This window comes from Oryzias latipes, chromosome 6, assembly GCF_053564925.1.
Source record: "Oryzias latipes strain Hd-rR chromosome 6, Olatipes_Hd-rR_3.1".
NCBI classification, from domain to species: domain Eukaryota; kingdom Metazoa; phylum Chordata; class Actinopteri; order Beloniformes; family Adrianichthyidae; genus Oryzias; species Oryzias latipes.
Window position 1 is genome coordinate 5,549,934 of NC_136242.1, and position 17,050 is coordinate 5,566,983.

At 41.2% G+C, this 17,050-nt stretch overlaps 1 protein-coding gene across 2 annotated transcripts in view; it reads right to left on the reverse strand.

Annotated features, from left to right (window-relative positions):
- LOC101169424 (integrin alpha-11) overlaps window positions 1–17,050 on the reverse strand; it is a 72,430-nt gene that overhangs the window by 27,323 nt on the left and 28,057 nt on the right. For both annotated transcript variants that reach the window (XM_023955519.2, XM_023955518.2), the window contains exons 11-18: window positions 13,622–13,766; window positions 10,934–11,082; window positions 4,580–4,723; window positions 3,986–4,189; window positions 2,882–3,012; window positions 2,394–2,566; window positions 469–602; window positions 283–393 (exon numbers count right to left, since the gene is read on the reverse strand). In XM_023955519.2, coding sequence (XP_023811287.1) covers window positions 283–393; window positions 469–602; window positions 2,394–2,566; window positions 2,882–3,012; window positions 3,986–4,189; window positions 4,580–4,723; window positions 10,934–11,082; window positions 13,622–13,766 — 1,191 coding nt within the window. The remainder of the gene's footprint in view (window positions 1–282; window positions 394–468; window positions 603–2,393; window positions 2,567–2,881; window positions 3,013–3,985; window positions 4,190–4,579; window positions 4,724–10,933; window positions 11,083–13,621; window positions 13,767–17,050) is intronic.

Here is a 17,050-nt window from a genome sequence, read left to right on the forward strand (position 1 = left end):
GGTAGCTTGTTTGACTGAGGTCATTTTAAGGCGCCACATAAATTAATACAACTTAAACCTTTGTCTTTGGTCTCCAGAGAGGTACAATAATTTGCCACTGGCCCCCGCTAAGTATTCTGGATTTGTTCAGCCGACCTTTGGCATTTCCTTCCAGGATGTATGCACTTATGTAAAGCACCATGGGGGTTTTCTCTAAGTTACTAATGAGCTTAATTTACAAAATTCTGTCGAAATAAATGTCTGTCATTTATTTTAAATTCCTTGCCTCTCAATCTGACTCACCTCGGTTCTCCAGCTGCTTGGCCAGTCTGGGTCCAACACCGGTCCATCATCCTGATTCTGTAACCTGGTTTCCATGACAACCACGATGGGGCGCCAATAGTCTGCAGTTTCCTGTGTACATAAGAAAGTTTTGGGTTCTGAAAATATCACTCCAAACGTGCGCTGCTCCAGTGCAGTCAGTCTGACCTGGACGGTGAAGCTCAGACGATCACACATCTGACCTCCAGTCTGTAGGGGAATGGCGAGGAGCTGCTGTGGGTCATCCATGAGCGCCCGCGGAGAAGGTCGCCTCTCATCAAACACCAGGCTGTAGAAAACACCTTGGCAAGGGAAGAGCTGGACTGTATATTGACGCTAACATTAAGGTTTTCACAATTTGTGTGGCAAATGTCCTCATTGGTCACTTTGCTTGTAGTGCAACTCATTTGCAGGTCGCTTTGTTAAGCTTAGCTATTAAATAGAAATGTGGAAATCAGTGAAATGACAGAAATGTTAAAAATGGAATCAAGTTCAGAGGGAATCCTTGGTTTTTATTATTCATCATATAATAAAGTGAAAAACATCAACTGCTGTTTTGAAATCCATTGTGTAGCATTTTCTTCATTTAACACTAATAAGGCCAAATGTGTTCACCTTTTCTTACCTTTTTTACTGATATATAATGATTGACGCTTTGGGAGGAGTGACAGTTGTTGATCAAACTTCATTGTGTGGTGATTTAATGGCAGTTTTAAATGCACACAGTTTTACACAAAAAGGTTCATCAACAAAACACATTCATATTTGCACCTTGGACTCTTTCTAATCATTTTGAGGATTTCCTATTTTGTGTTCTTTTGGGAAAAATAAATAAATGAGTGAACTGTTATTTATTCTGAGAATCTAAATGTTGAAGATGACTGAATCTGTGGATGCATTGGAAAAGAATAGGATGAAGACATTTGCGAAAACTTGATCAAATGTATTGTTTAGTGATTTTATAGCATTTCGAGTGTCGATGCATAAACTACCAGTCAAAATTTGCTGTAAAGGTCTCAGTTTTAACCTATTTTCTGCATCTGAAGGCATTTAGAATACACCATGAAATATCAGTTTTCCATAGTTAAGTCAAAGTTATAGTATCAGGGCAGTTCTAGTTAACTAATGAAATCATAACTAAAACAGTTTGTGTTCTTATTGGACCTACGTTCAGTGAGCTTTGACAACCTTAGAAGCTGCTTCTTTCAGACACCATCTGAAGTTTGGTTGTAGTTCCTCTCTGATCATCTTCTGATATGTAAAAGTGTTCCCAGTGTTCTTTTAATCATGAATTTGACATTTTCAATCAAAGAAAAAAAACCTGTCATTTTCCAAGGCATAGTTTCTGTAGAGCGGAAGAAGTTCTGTAGAACCTAACCTCTGTTTTTGGGAGGGGCAGTTTGCGTGGAGTGAGCCTCCCTTTATTTCCCATCATCCCTTTGTTTACACTCTCCCCTGCTAGCTTACAGCCCCTCTCAACGCCAAGCTAACATTAGTATCCAACAAGAATGGCATGATCTATCCCTCCGTCCAGTTCTGATCCAGATTCCAGCTCAGACCAGGAAAACACAGACGTCCATGGATCTGTTGGTCTGACAGTGGATGATCAGAATGGAGCACAGCAGGGAACTTATGGCTTGCCGACGGTAGCTCCTACATCACTGCAATAAGTTTTTTCAAAAAGCTTTTTTTTGTCTGCTCCGGATTACCCAAGGATGATATGAATAAAGAAATACTCAGAAATGCAATTTTATTCTTATTTGTCTTTAAATATGTCCTCCATCATGAAAAAAGGCTTCAACACATTAAAAACACCAAGAACACCATTTTCATTGGAGAGAGTCGTGTTGTCTCCTTTAAAACAAAGAGAAAACGTCCGTACTCGAGAGGGATGGTCGTGTTTATCAATGCATTAAAGATCTTTTAGGAGCTTCATCTGTCCGACAGCTTTGATTGAGCGGAACGTTTTGTTTGGCAACTATCAACCAAGACGAGCCTAATTTAGTGTTACATAGAATTTGCCGGAGTTAAAAAATATTGAGGAAATGAAGAGATGAAAGTGCAACTGAAACTGCAGGTCAGCTTCCACCTACCCACTGTTGCTCTGGTCTGTGGTTTAGTTTTAACCCTCCTGTCCAGACTCAGACACACGGTCACGTTCATGCAGGTGACATCCTTCCCTCCTCGTCGGCAGTCCTTGTTGAAGACGTTGACCTTCTCAGGCTGAAAGGTCAGATTGGCTTCAATCCGCACCACGCCACGAGACCTGAACACAGGCCGATGGCTATTGACGGCAACCAATTCAAACTATTCCTGAAACCAGACGGGATTCACGCCGACAAACATGGCTTCTGCCACCACACATTTTACACTCGTTTGTTTTTACAGTCATCTTCTCTGAGAGATGAACTCCCTCAGAATCTTTTCCAACACAAGTGATCTTTAAGGTCATGGTTAGATTTAGAACCTACATTTATAGATTTGTAAGACTGGCTTCACTGAAAAGAAGACCAGGAACTGCAGGCTTCCCTCTTTCCTGATAATCTCCTTCAGAAATATCCTAAACATGCCGTGGGCTTACATGATTGTGACAGCAGCTCCCAAAGCTCCCACTGCAAGATCTACAAGTCCATCTGAATTGATGTCAAGGACTCCATGAAGACTTTGTCCAAAATACTGCAGCCCTGCAGCGAAGCCTACTGCAGAGATACGCTAGGGAAACAGATGAAGAGTTTTCAAAGTCATCACTGACAGGACCATTTCTGCTTCCACACTTTCTGACTGCTATTAAGGAAGAAAAAACACAAAATGGTTGAATACTTACTGCTGTCTTGGAGACACTTTCAGCAGTAAAAAAAACATGTATTTCTTAATGTTTCTCCAAGCTTTTTGCCAGAAGAACCGTTAAAAGTGGATGTTGAGGGAACTAAGCTGACCCCAGAAGTGGAGTGACTGAATGAAAACGTAAGTTTTTGGAACCAGAAACGTCACAGAAATGATCAACAGGATGAGAAAGATGGTTTAAGGTTGAGGCTGAGCGCTGGATCCACAGCTGACTTTTTAGTATGTTTCTCTACTATCTGCAATTCAACCATCCAGTGTTAAGTCTGACTTATTGTTAAAGTGTTCTTGAGGCTCGAGGGCTTCAGGTTTGCTGTCATTTTCTCATTTTTCAAAGTTCCTGAAAGCACAAACGCTTCTCTGTTCCATAAGGATGTTTGTTTTCATCATCTTGAATTTGAGAGAAAGAATTAATGGCAACAGTAAATTAGAAAAATGGGCCTGAATATTAACAGATCCAAGGTGTCCACAGATAACACCAGCTAATCCCTTGGCATCTTCCAGACCTTTAAACAGACCTGGGTTGTTTGTAAGTTTGGTGTTCACGTTTTCTTCCGCCGGCATTTTCCCTCCATTCTAGCACAAATGCACATATTGGGAGGAGCTATTATTGCAAGCCATTGTCCCTTATCTATACTTGTTCTGCTTTGAAGAACATTTGCTATGTTCCACTTCAACATGTATTGAGAAGAAGTAAGTTATGGGTAATACAGAATGCCAGAAACTCATTGGAATTCAGTGATATTACAAATATGGGATTACGTCCTACAAACAGTAGCGAGGAAACAACTGTTTTTGAATTTCCAAAAGTAAGTAAAACAAAACAGTTTCCCAAACTGCTTACCTGTTTATAGTTTGGCTGGATGCTTTTGTTCAGGCTGTAAAACAGGTAGACTGCCCCCTGGTGGTCATCCTCCAGTGGGGCTCCAACCACAAGTTCACTGCAGCCATCTCCATTCATATCAGCTATCTGAGCCAGGGATGAACCCAGACGAGAATTTTGAGAACGATCAGAAACCTCCAGAACCTCCTGAAGAATGAAGGACGTCTGCAGAAGAAAAAGGAGTTTGCTTCCTATAACATTTTTAAAAAACTTTTCCAGACTTATGGCAATAAGAGAAAAGGACTATGCCTTTTGTGAAATATGTCACGCAAGAAAAATACAGGTCCAGTACTGTAGCCCTTGTGCTATCCTAGGCACTTTAATGTTGGGAATTGGGTCATCTAGACCCACTAGACAGTGCTCTGAACCTTTGTTCTTCAATGATTTGTGATCTTCACTGGTGTCCATGGATTACATGAAATCTTTCCACCTTTATCCACCTTTGTCATGGTAGGGAGAACACATCAATGTAAGGTTGGGGTAATCTAAGATAGCACAAGGGTTGAAAGCACACTCAAACAGACCGTTCAAAGCAGCTTAAAAATCAGAGCTTACCTGAGGGCTGATTGAGTAAACGTAGACCCTGCCTCTCTCCCAGCCGCCTTTGTAAAACATTGGTGCTGCTATCAGCAGGTAGTCAGTGTATCCATTGTTGTCTATGTCCATGGATAACAGTTCACTGCCGAAGTATGACCCAATCTTGAGAAATCAAACAGGAAAAGAAAATTCTGCATCAGCATAGATCCCTATCACAGAATTATCTTCTTCTCAAGGTCCCCAAAGACTAAACAAAACTTTCTTTGCCCTAAGTTACCAGTTTTGGGGTCCAAAAGTTGATGTCAATGAAATCACTAGCTTTCTGTTAAAACATTTGACAAAACAGGCTTTCAGAAATGCACCCTTGAATGGGGAAGTCATCCAGGAGGGGCCAATGTACACATCTTTAAGGGAGAATTCAGTTTGAACCTGATCAGCGATAGCATGTGGTGCAGTGGTTAGCATTGTGGCTCCATGATAAGAAACTGACAAGTTAAACTCTTTAGATTCCCCTACCATTAGCATGACAACCATCCTAAACACGTTGCCCAGGTAACGAAGGGGTGGGTCCATAAGAAGCATTTCAAGGTCCTGGAGTGGCCTAGCTAAATCTTTGGAGGGAGTTGAAAGTTTGTGTTGCCCAGAGACGGCCTTAAAACATCACTGCTCTAGAGGAGATCTGCATGGAGGAATGGACCAAAACATCACTGCTCTAGAGGAGATCTGCATGGAACAATGGACCAAAACATCACTGCTCTAGAGGAGATCTGCATGGAACAATGGACCAAAACTTCACTGCTCTAGAGGAGATCTGCATATAAGAATGGGCCTTAAAACATCACTGCTCTAGAGGAGATCTGCATGGAGGAATGGACCAAAACATCACTGCTCTAGAGGAGATCTGCATGGAACAATGGACCAAAACTTCACTGCTCTAGAGGAGATCTGCATATAAGAATGGACCAAAACATCACTGCTCTAGAGGAGATCTGCATATAAGAATGGGCCAAAACATCACTGCTCTAGAGGAGATCTGCATATAAGAATGGGCCAAAACATCACTGCTCTAGAGGAGATCTGCATGGAAGAATGGGCCAAAATACCAGCGACAGTAGGAAAGGAAAACCTTGTGAAGACTTACAGAAAATGTTTGACTGCTGTATTGAGTACAATATTGAGTATTGAGTAGAACTTTTGTTATTGACCATATACTTATTTTCCACCTTAATTTACAAATAAATTCTTTAAAACCCAGACAATGTGATTTTCTAGATTTCTTTTCTCATTTTGTGTCTCATAGTTGAGGTTTACCTATGATGACATTTACACGTTTCTCATCTTTTTAAGGGAAAGAACTTGAAAATGTTTATCAAAGGGTTGATTTTTATTGATGGGTGTAACAAAGATCTCCTTCGTTACTTTATTAAAGTTATAGGTATGGTACGTGGGCACACAACATTTTAAAAAACAACATTTAAAACAGAAATAAATGTCACATTTTATAGGTTTGAATAAGGGTTTATTGGGGTTTGCATGATTTTATTTTCCTGTGTGGTGTGTAGATGAATTGGCAGCTACCTGGAAGAAAGGAATGTTAGTTTAATTATAATTAGGTTAAGATGTGACTGTAAGATGGACTCACTCGTGTTTGTCTTTTCCAGTGTGCTCCAGCAAAACCCTTCCCCTAGGAACAGAGCTATATTTAAGGTTCCGGGAGAATCTATTCAGAGGCCTGAGGGGGGAGTCATTGTATTTGGGAGATATTTGTTGTTTTAATGTTTCTACTTGATGTTTTAAATTAGAGTAATAAAAATGAATTGGATTTTAGAATTTGTTTAAGGAATTTAGAATAAAGAATTTAGCCGTTTTTATATGAATTGTAGATTTCAGTAAAGGTAAACCTCCCTCCAGGAAGGAGGAGATGGTATGCTTAATTAGTATTTAAACCACCTGTAATTTTAGTGGCGAGTCTCTTGCGTTTGTGAATGTGTTGGACACATAAATATCTTTACTAATTTAACCTGACCTCTGAGAACTTCGTACACTCCCACTGCTCAAAGGCCAGCCGGTGACAATGGGAATTGGTTGCTTTAAAGTGGGCATTGGTAGTATATTTACCTCTAGGTTTTTTGTGTGCAAATCTATTCCAATCTCCCGTGATGATTACTCCCACAGCAGACAATAAAGTGTTAGCCCCCATCATTACCCCCACCCCTCCCACACGCACACACGCACACGCGCACACACACACACACACACACTAGCAGCTGACTAAAGGACTTCCATAATGAGGTAGTTCAACAACAGAGGGGAAGAGGGCTTAGTGATCAGCCCTTGAAGAGGTAAGTCATGGCGTTTCATCTCTGCCCTAAAGTGAAAGGGCGTAAAGACAACTGAGCAGGCGTATTCAGGAACTGAGTGAGTGAACCTTACAACCCCGCAATCGCAATCATAACCGAGCGACCCCCCATTTTACAACTGCACGCCTGCAATACTAACTGAGCGGTGATCCCGCGCGGTCAATTCTCTTTTGCGCCCTCACCAGGATTTACGCTCAGTGTTAAGGGGGCGTTTTTGTCACCAGGGGGGCGGTATTCAGGGGTGTGTTTGTCACTTGGGGGAGGTAACCGTTCTGGTTGATCTGATTGGCCGAAACTTGCATGTCAAGTGCAGCGAGGCAGCGGGGCGGGAATTTCTTTTTGGGGCTTTAATAGAAAAGAAACGGTGGCTGTAACGTTGATTAAAAGGGTAAAAAATGCAGTGATTTTCAGATGATAAAAGCTTACAGCACAAAAAAACCCACTGCACTTTCTTAGCTTGGTCTTGGGTCGTTGGTTTACATTTGAATCCACATTACATCCAACGTTTTTTATGCTATTAAAGCCTCTGACACTAACAAGTTTGACACAAAGAGCCGAAATTTCAAACTGTGATAGTCAAAGAGCCACACCACATACTCACACAAACACATGCAATTAAGGCCATGTTATTTCTCATAACCCCCTCCTCTCCTTGCAATACAACAGCACTGGATTAAACGGGGCCGTTTCAGTTTTGAGTGTTTTTTCTGTATTTAATGTAAACACACATACCGGTGAAACGTGCATGCTGGTGTGTGTTTTAAAAGGTAGTGAGCACAAAACTGAGTTGGTTGTGGTTTATTTTTTCAGTCATCAATCAGCATTTAAAATCCATCAAAGTCCTCATCTTCTGCATCTGAAACAGCTGGGCTACATTTCCATCAAACCTGCCAGCTTCCCTTTCCTCATCATCAGAGTCCGTCTTTTTGCTATGCGGCTCCAAAGAACAGTGAAAGCAGACGCGTCAGCCCCAGCTTAAGTCCTGCAGTCCCAAAGTTTGGTGTAACTCGCCGGCGCTGCGTCCCACTAAAGGGAGTGGAGGATGGACAGCTTTTCACTGTCACCTACTGGAAGTTGCTGCACTCAGCCTCGAGTCGATCTTCCAACACAGGCAACTTCCTTTTCCGCGGAAACTCAGCTGCTGCTGCGTCGTCTTGTCTTGTCTTGTCTGAGTTGATTTTCCAGCGTCTTCACTTGCGAACCATGGATTCATTATTTTAAATTCTCTGGCAGCTGAAGATAAAGTTAAAAAGATCTTCACAGATTCAGACTCAATAACTCTTCTGATAAATGTTCAATTATGTCAGCAAGTATCTCAATCCTTTTGTATTAACACAAAGAGTGAACTGCAAATGCATTACGAAAGAAAAAAGATTGTTTTTTTGCCTTTTAATCAGAATTGTTCGCTTCAAGCTGTGAATGCAGAAAGAGCAGCGAGCCGGCTGCCAAGGGACCGTTAACAAAGTGTAAACTCTGTGAAACACCATTCTGTAAAAATCAATAATCTCACAAAAAAGAATAAATGTCTATATTTTTTATGAACTGGTAATGAAAACTCGTCAGCATATTCGTGTTACAATAAATATTTTGTAGTAAAGTCCATCTTTATTTTGTCTTGTTGCATTTACTTTTTCAAATTTTAATAGATTTGAATCAAGAATAAAGTTATCAGTAGTTATGAAGATACTGAAGCTACTGTTACCAAACCTTCTGTACAGATTAGTCATGACCTTATTGTCATACTAAAATAAAAAATATGTCAATATTTCACTTGTTTTTTTTAGGAATTTTTCATATTTACAAATGGATCAGATTTGGTCAAAAATCCTCAATAGCTCTGAAGATTTTTTTTACATAATCTTTGTTGTAGTAGGAAAATAAGAACATGATTAGTCAGTACAGTAAGTTCTGTGTCAGTAACTACAGCATCTTCAAAGCTATTAAGGATTTTTCACCAAATCTGATCAATTTTTTAATATGAAAAACTCCCAACAATAACAACGTGAATTATGACATAATCTTTATTGCAGTTGGACAATAAGGTCCTGATTAGTCAGTACAGGAGGTTTGGTGACAGAAGCTTTAGTATCTTCAGAGTTATTATTTATGGTATGATTCATATCTCTATTCAATTTCAAAAACTATATGCAATAAAATACAATAGAGATTGACTTTCTCACTAAATTTAGCATAATAATAATAATGATTTAGCATGACTATGCTCACGAGTCTTCATTACCAGTTCATATAAATATAGACATGTATTCACTTTTTAAAATTAACTGATTTTTACAGAATGGTGTTTCACAGGGTACGCACTTTGTTGACGGTCCCTTGGCAGTCGCCTCGCTGCATGTCTGCATTCACTGCTTAGAGCGAACAATTCTGATTAAAAGGCAATAAAAACGATATTTTTTCTTTAAAAATGCTTTTATAGTTCACTCTCTGTGTTAATACAAAAGGATTGAGATACTTGTTGACACATTTGAACGTTTATCAGAAGAGTTATTGAAGCATGAAATCCGAATCTGTGAAGACCTAATTTAACCGAACTGCAGCTGCTCTATTCCCGTGTTCCTCCGCGTAGCTGATAGCTTGCAGTTTAAACTGTGCTTCATAATCGTGTCTCTTTGCATTTCCATGGTTTCCAAAACAATTTTGTTTTGCATTATGCACATATTCGCACCTCTGTACTGGTGGGGGGGGGGGGGGGGTGTCTTCTTTCACGTCCTCACCTCTCTCTGTACCGTTCTCATGCTGTTCTTTCCTAGGTCCTCTTTACCAAAGTCACACAACACATTAGGGCAGCTCTGTACATTTTGGAGAAAATGTAAGACTTTCACCTTATGGTTGTGAAAGTACTGTTTTCAGAAACTACGCTAAAAGGCAGAGAGCTGCAAGCAGCTCAAGAGCCGCTTGTTAGCCCCCCCTGCTCTGAAAAATGAAAGTTTCGCCCCGCTGCTTTGCCGGACTTGACATGCAAATTTCAGCCAATCAGATCAACCAGAAAGGTTACCGCCCCCAAGTGAAAAAAACGCCCCCTTAACACTGAGCGTAAATCCTGGTGAGGACGCAAAGAGGTACTGACCGCGCTGGATCACGGCTCAGTTAGAAATGCAGCCGTGCAGTTGTAAAATGCGGGGTCGCTCGGTTAGAATTGCGTCTGCGATGTTGTAAGGTTCCTCACTCAGTTTCTAAATACGCCCGCTCAGTTGTCTTTACGCCCTTTCACTTTATGGCAGAGTTGAAACACCATACTAAGTCCCCAATCATGGCCGGGGACCAGGGCAAACCACCTACCCAAAAGGCCCACCAGCCCTCTTGGGACTTTTGAGCATCACCTACCACTGAACCTAGAGACAAACCGGGCCCACAAATATGGTACCCCCACAAAACCTCAGGGAGGTCATCAGAAAGCTAGTAAGTCCAGCAAAAGACAGAGTCAAAGACCAGGGTACCGAGTCTAAAGGTCCCCCATGTTATGAATTGCTGAGGCATAACAATTTCTTCAGTCTCATTCATAATCACTAACTCCTTCAGTCTCGTAGGTCTCATCTGTCTCAACAGATGTTCAAGAGCTGTTTTTTTTTTAACAAAAGTGCAACATTTTTATTAAACATTTTGATAAAGGGAAATAAAACAAGAATCAAATCTTTCCACTGATCCGGGTTGGAAATGTTTATCTGCTCTGTGATTTGAAAAATTGCTAACACAAGTAAAACTGAACCTTGGTCATTTCCCAGGAAGAAATCTGGGGTGATGCAGTTGGAGGTGGATCTCACCCCTAAAAGCCCACTGGAAGGGTTGATTCCCACAGTAATCTCTGTCTGCTCTCAGACTGCTGCCAATTTAAGATGAGTTCTACATCAGTGTGACTTTATGCAACCAAAAGCAAACATGAATTTTAAAAATATGTTTGTAAAAGTTTAGGGCAAAGTTTTAGCCTGTGTTGAGAAATGGTCAGAGCCAGCACTCAGAATAAACAGTGAACACATTTATTGTGATGTCAGACCTGCTCCCCCAGCAGTGCTCGGAGAATGGTCAGGTTTCCACTGTTCTTCAAGGTGAAGATGATCACCTTGCCGGTGTGGTTGAACCTTGGAGCTCCAGCTACATAGAACTGAGAGCCACGGGAGGAAACCAGTGAACTCACAGAGTAACCTGAAACCAAAAAAATAATAATAATAATTGAAGGAGGGGAGAGGTCATTCATTATTTGCAGATACAGTTGTCCCTTCTCTCTCCACCCAAAGTGGTCTACAGGTTTTAAAGACATTTCCATGTTAGAAATTGTTGCATCACTGTGAGCGTGCTTGTAACATGGAGTAGGTCATGTTTTCACAGCTGCATTGATGGTGAATCCTGTCAAACCTAGAATTCTACAATTGAGTTCAAGATCCTCCTGTTAACCTATAAGGCCGTACACGGTATGCCCCCATCCTTTATCAAAGACCTCATAGTCCCTTACCACCCAAACAGAACACTTCGCTTAGAAAATGCAGGACTGCTTGTGGTTCCTAGAATTAGTAAAAGTACGGTTGGAGGTAGAGCGTTTAGCCACCAAGCCCCTGTCTTATGGAATAAACTCCCAGCTCATATAAGAGAGGCCGACTCAGTTTCTACATTCAAAGTTAGACTTAAATTATTCCTTTTTGGACAGGCTTACTGCCAGACCAGCTAGTATTCAGAGAATATTTAACTTACTGTCAATATGTTTAAATTACATTTAATTACAATTAGTTGTCAGTAGGCTGCTAGAAGTTGAAGCTGGAGTAACTTTGATGCACTGGGGTTCTGTCCTCTTTTCTCATCTACTTCTACCCTCATTTATTCTTGATCATTATTCATCATTTAGTTCTCCATGCCTCTGTTTGGTGCAGTGCGATTCATGTATTGTCCCTCTTTCCCTCTCCACTCTGGGGTAGGGGGAGTGCTTCCAGATTCCAGTTGGCTCATCTCTGCTCTTGTACCTTGTCTCTGGCTCGCCTCTACTACTGCTTCTACACCTGGCTGTGGATCCTGTCTCTGGCTCGTCTGGCGCCCCCAGCCAGCCCCCACTCCATCTGGATGAAGCTCATCTACTGGACTATTTAAACATGTAGTTGTAGTTAGATAAGTTAATTCTTCTCTATGAGTTCTGGTAAATCGCCTGTCGGTCCTGGGGGAGGATCCCTCCTTCATGTGGACACCCCTGAGGTTTCTTCATTTTTTCCGAATTCCGTTTTTTTTTTAGTTTTTCCTTACCAGGAAGGAGGGTCTAAGGCAGGGGTCGGGAACCTATGGCTCGCGAGCCATATATGGCTCTTTTGATGGTCGCATGTGGCTCGCAGACAAATCTTTAATTATAATTTTTTTTTCATTAGTCCAGTCCTTCTCGGGCGCGATGCGATGCCAGAGGCGCGCAGTAGTAGCGGTGCTTGGAGAAAAAAATCTGCGCAGGCACTATCAGTTTACTATTATCTATTATTTCACAGAGTTTGTACCAGCCGGAAACCTGTGAATTGCCGTGCCTAAAACTGCGCGCTCCCGTCTCTGAGAAAGAGCGCGCAGTTGCGGGGACGGGATGTGTGAGGGAGAAAGCAGAGGGTGGGGCTGAGGTGTTGTGGGGACAGGCCGCAGGTGAATCGCGGAGGGATTGTAAAAACGTAAAACCCGCTGTCCGTCTCTCACTGCAGCGTGTGAGTGTGTGTTTGGCTCCCCGTCTTTCTCACATCTACAGAACATTCATCCCAACCAACGATCACGTTTAAAGTCTCAACGCCTGCATGAAGCAGAAACTCACCACGGATCAACTTGACTACTAAATCATCAGCAAAACTACCACGAGAAATACTCACCATTTATTGGCAACAGCATAACAATGTTATTAAAAAAGAATCCACAGACTTATTGTACTTTAAAAATGTTGAAATTACATCAAATGCACACATTCACTTGTATGTTTAGTTTTAAACATATCGTTGCTTACTGACTTGGACTGGGTGGCTGTTGGGCCGTGTTAAAGATTCTGCAGTTCAATGAACGCATCAAGCAGAGATCTGATTGGCTCTCAGTTCTGTCGCTCAGCCTGTTGTTAGGTAATTTGGACCAATGGGGTTCAGCTATGGGCCAAATAAGGGAAATGGGAGCGGGAGAGGGGGAATATAAAGTTGGGAGAAGCGCTCTCTCTCGTCTCGGCGGGAGAGATTGAGGAGTTGCTGAATTAATTGTACGGCGTTTGTTGCGGTCTGCAGTAACCAGAATGAAGAACCTTAAAATAAGTTAAGTCTCCGTGCTTCAGTGTGGGAAAGGTACGCTTCAATATTGTATGGCTCTTTCGAAATTACTTTTAAAAATATGTGGCGTTTATGGCTCTCTCGGCCAAAAAGGTTCCCGACCCCTGGTCTAAGGGCAGGGATGCCAGTTTGGCTTAGTCTGTTTAGTTGGTTCTATTTAGTATTTTCCTATTGAATTCTAAGTATTCATGATCCTTTTGATTTTATGTTCACTTTACAATTAGCGCTACGAAGCCCATTGAGACGACTGTTGTTGTGATTTTAGGCTATATAAATAAATTTGAATTGAATTGAAAATCTTAAAGAGGTTACTATTACATTGTCTCACTCAGATTTATGAAAAAAAAAGTTCAAAAACAATAGAAAAACTGTCTTTGTGTAGTAAAGTACAAAGGAAGACGGATAAAATAACATCTTGCACTTACCCAGGTAGGCTGCATGGTTTTTCAGAGCCTCTGGAAACTCTTCTTGGTAGGAAGATTTAGGTGGAATAACTTTACCGAGTTTGGTTTCCTTCAACACAGCACCATTCCAGTCGTAGGCACCAACAGCACCAAGCAGAACACCATCCTAAAAAGACATTCTGAGTAAGCTTGGACTGAAGAAATTCTGATACAACAGCATATAGTAAATGGAAGCTCCAGGAGCATTGACTGGTATAGGTGTTTTTCATTAAAACTGGGATCCAAATAGAAATATTCAGATTTTCATCGAGACAATAATAAAAAATTCATCTAGCTACCTCAAGCTAACCTCACTGTCACTGTCAATCACAGATCAAGACCACATTTCCCTCGCTGAGCCCGTCTCCCCAGCCCCACCCCTTTATTTGCAGTTTTTAAATCTAGGTTGGGAGTGGAGTCAGCCTTCTTCCACCATTTCGGAGATTCTGGGGTTGAAGAGAGCTACCTCACAGCAGTGACGTGCGGTCAGGTGAGGCAAGTGAGGCACAGCCTCTCCTGTCATAATCGTGATAGAATAGAAAAAGGTAAATCAAGTAAATATTATTTTCCACTGATTTGTGTTAAATATACATTTTCAGTCAACTCAACAAGTTTTCCACAGTTTCTGAGGTTAAAATCACAGAATTTGAGTGTTGTGATCACAGACGGAGCTAAAACTCCAGGTGAGGCTCTGAAGCGATGTGCCTTATGTCTGACTGCAGGACTCAATGTTAACAGAGACGTGCGGTGGAAGGCCTGCTATAGACCCGCAGGAAAGGCTTCAGGTGAGGCATGCCTCACCAGCAGGGGGCAGACGTGAGCTGACAGCTGTTTTGTAGCTACACTGCTGCCGTAGAAACAGAACAGACTAAAGACGTCTTTCTCCATTGAGAGGGAGAAACTCATATAAACTAAAGGAAAATATCGGCGCAATGACTCAAAAAGTAAGGCCAAACATGTTTTCAATGTTCATTTTTTGAAAATAACATGGGAGTAAGTGGAAAAAAATGTGAGTAAAATCATTTCTTTTATTTTTATGATCATTTTCACAGACAACATATGATAACTGATTAAAGCTCCAGAATTAGAAGTTGGAAAAATACCAGAAATAGTTACTGAGGGTCAAATGTGTGCTGAACACATCTGTATACTTTAATTTATACACAAGAAGAGTGTTCTATCCATGTCTATAAAATAAATATTCTCTGTAGGACAAATATTTTCTTGTGTATCATGTATGCTGTTAGCTGCTGTTGGATGAATGGTGAAATATTTAGTTCTTTCATTGTAAATCTGACTCCAGAGGAGTCGGTGCCTCACCAGTCATCAACCTCACCGCACACTGCTTCACACAGAATATTTCCAGACTCCAGAAGAGAGTCCAGGAAAACGTCTCGCTGACCAGCCAGCTACAAACCCTCGCCGCTGAGCTGGAAGGCAAGAAGAATCTGAGAGAAACCTTCGCTGGACTCTCCCAGACAAAGAAATCTGCCACCAAACTCACCAAGAAGCTGGGAAAGGACTTGTAACGTGTCAGCAAGAAAATCCAAGAACAAAAACCTCTGGAGGACCGCTGCGAGAACCAACAGCAAAAAGTCCATCTCCTGACAGAGACCAACACCACCCTCAAGGACACTCTTCAGGAACTCCAGATGAGAGTTCGGGATCCTGAAGAGTTATCTATCGAGTTCATCAAAGTCAAGCTCATGGCCATAGCTCTCAATCAGGAGAACACTGATCTACAGAAAGAGGTTGACAGGGTCCAAACCACCATCGTGGCCCTTGAACATCTGGAACTTCAGCTCAAAGACGAGAAGGATCGCCTTCAAACCCTGTGTGATAGAAACACCGTCCTCCAGAACCAGCTAATAGACCTCCAAAGACATTGTGAGGAGAGGAGGCAGCAGCAGAACAACAACATGCCTCCATCCTCACACAAACCAAGTCTCTGGAGGACGAGAACTCCAGCCTTGACTCTGAAATTCTCAAACTGACTGTGCAGTACCAGACGATGAAACCTTGGGTTCAACAGTACCAGGACATTACCACCAATCTTAAGGACTGAGACACAACAATGCTGAACTCCTGAAGAAATTGGACAGTCAACTGAAAAACAACTCTACCAACTGGAACAAGAATACCATCAAGCCAAATGTCACACTCACACTGTGGAACAACAAAATGGATATTTCACCAAAGAAATTAAAGACAGGAGAACCTCAAAAATATCAAAGATTTGAAGGAAATATTTGCTGCAACAAATGCTGAACAGCAAACTGTCTCCGAACAAAACAGAGTCCTCACCTCTGAGTTATCAACTGTAAAAGTCAAGCTACACAAGGAAAGGGCACACATCCGCCAAAACTTTGGTGTTTCTGCAGATGAGCTGGATCAGAAATACAGGGAAGAATCTGATTTGTTCCAGCCTCTGCAGAAACAAAACGCCACCTTGAAAGAACAGCTGATAGAGCTGGAGAAAATGTATGAGAGACGCTGAGGTGGTCTACGACCTTTGATAAGCAAACCTTAGGCAGCCATGATTTAAAAAAAAAAAAGGTTTATATATAAGAATTATATAATTATATAAATATTGATTCTATATATAACATATATAAAAATTATATAATAATAATAATAATAATAATAATAATATATTAATTATATAACACAACTGTCCTGTTGTGTTGCCCTTTAACAAGAATGTCTTGGTATAGACCAGGGGTCTGCAGCCTTTCCCTCTCAAAGAGCCATTTGGATCAGTTTCCCACAGAAATGAAAAGACGGAGCAGCAACAGTCTTTGTCAACGGCATCACTGGTTTTTAAAGTTCTAGAGTAGATGGTCTTTTTTTTGATCCTCTGTCATTTATTGGGTTCAGATGAGAACTATTTCATTAGAGGCCACAAAACCAGCAATTATGTTGTAATGAACCAGCAGTTAATCAGCTTCAACTGTTTTTCTCATCTGGATCAGGAGGTTTTTGGAAAAACGGCGTGTTTATTCTGGGATGTCTCGCCACATTTGAGACTTTGTTGTTTGTTAATTCCTGGTTACATATGAATCCTTCTGGTAAAGTCGTTGAAAGCAAACAAATCTGTTCAGGTGTCATTAAATGTACTGTTTTCTTCAGGAACGTCCATTTTCTTAAAGTTCTCCATCCTAGTCCTACCTGGGTCAGAACATTGTTGGGATTACACGCCGGCTGGAGTCGTGGCGGTGAGGCAGGTCGATGATCACACAGAACTTTACTTAGAAAATGTCTACATTTAGATTTGATTTAATCTTAATTCTCAGCCCGTTAGGTTTTAATCTGTTTATTCAAATTATTGATATGAATCTTTCCTGTTGTGACAAAGCCACATAAATGTATCATGTTTTCTGTATTTTACACCCCATGAGGTGAAGAGGTCCT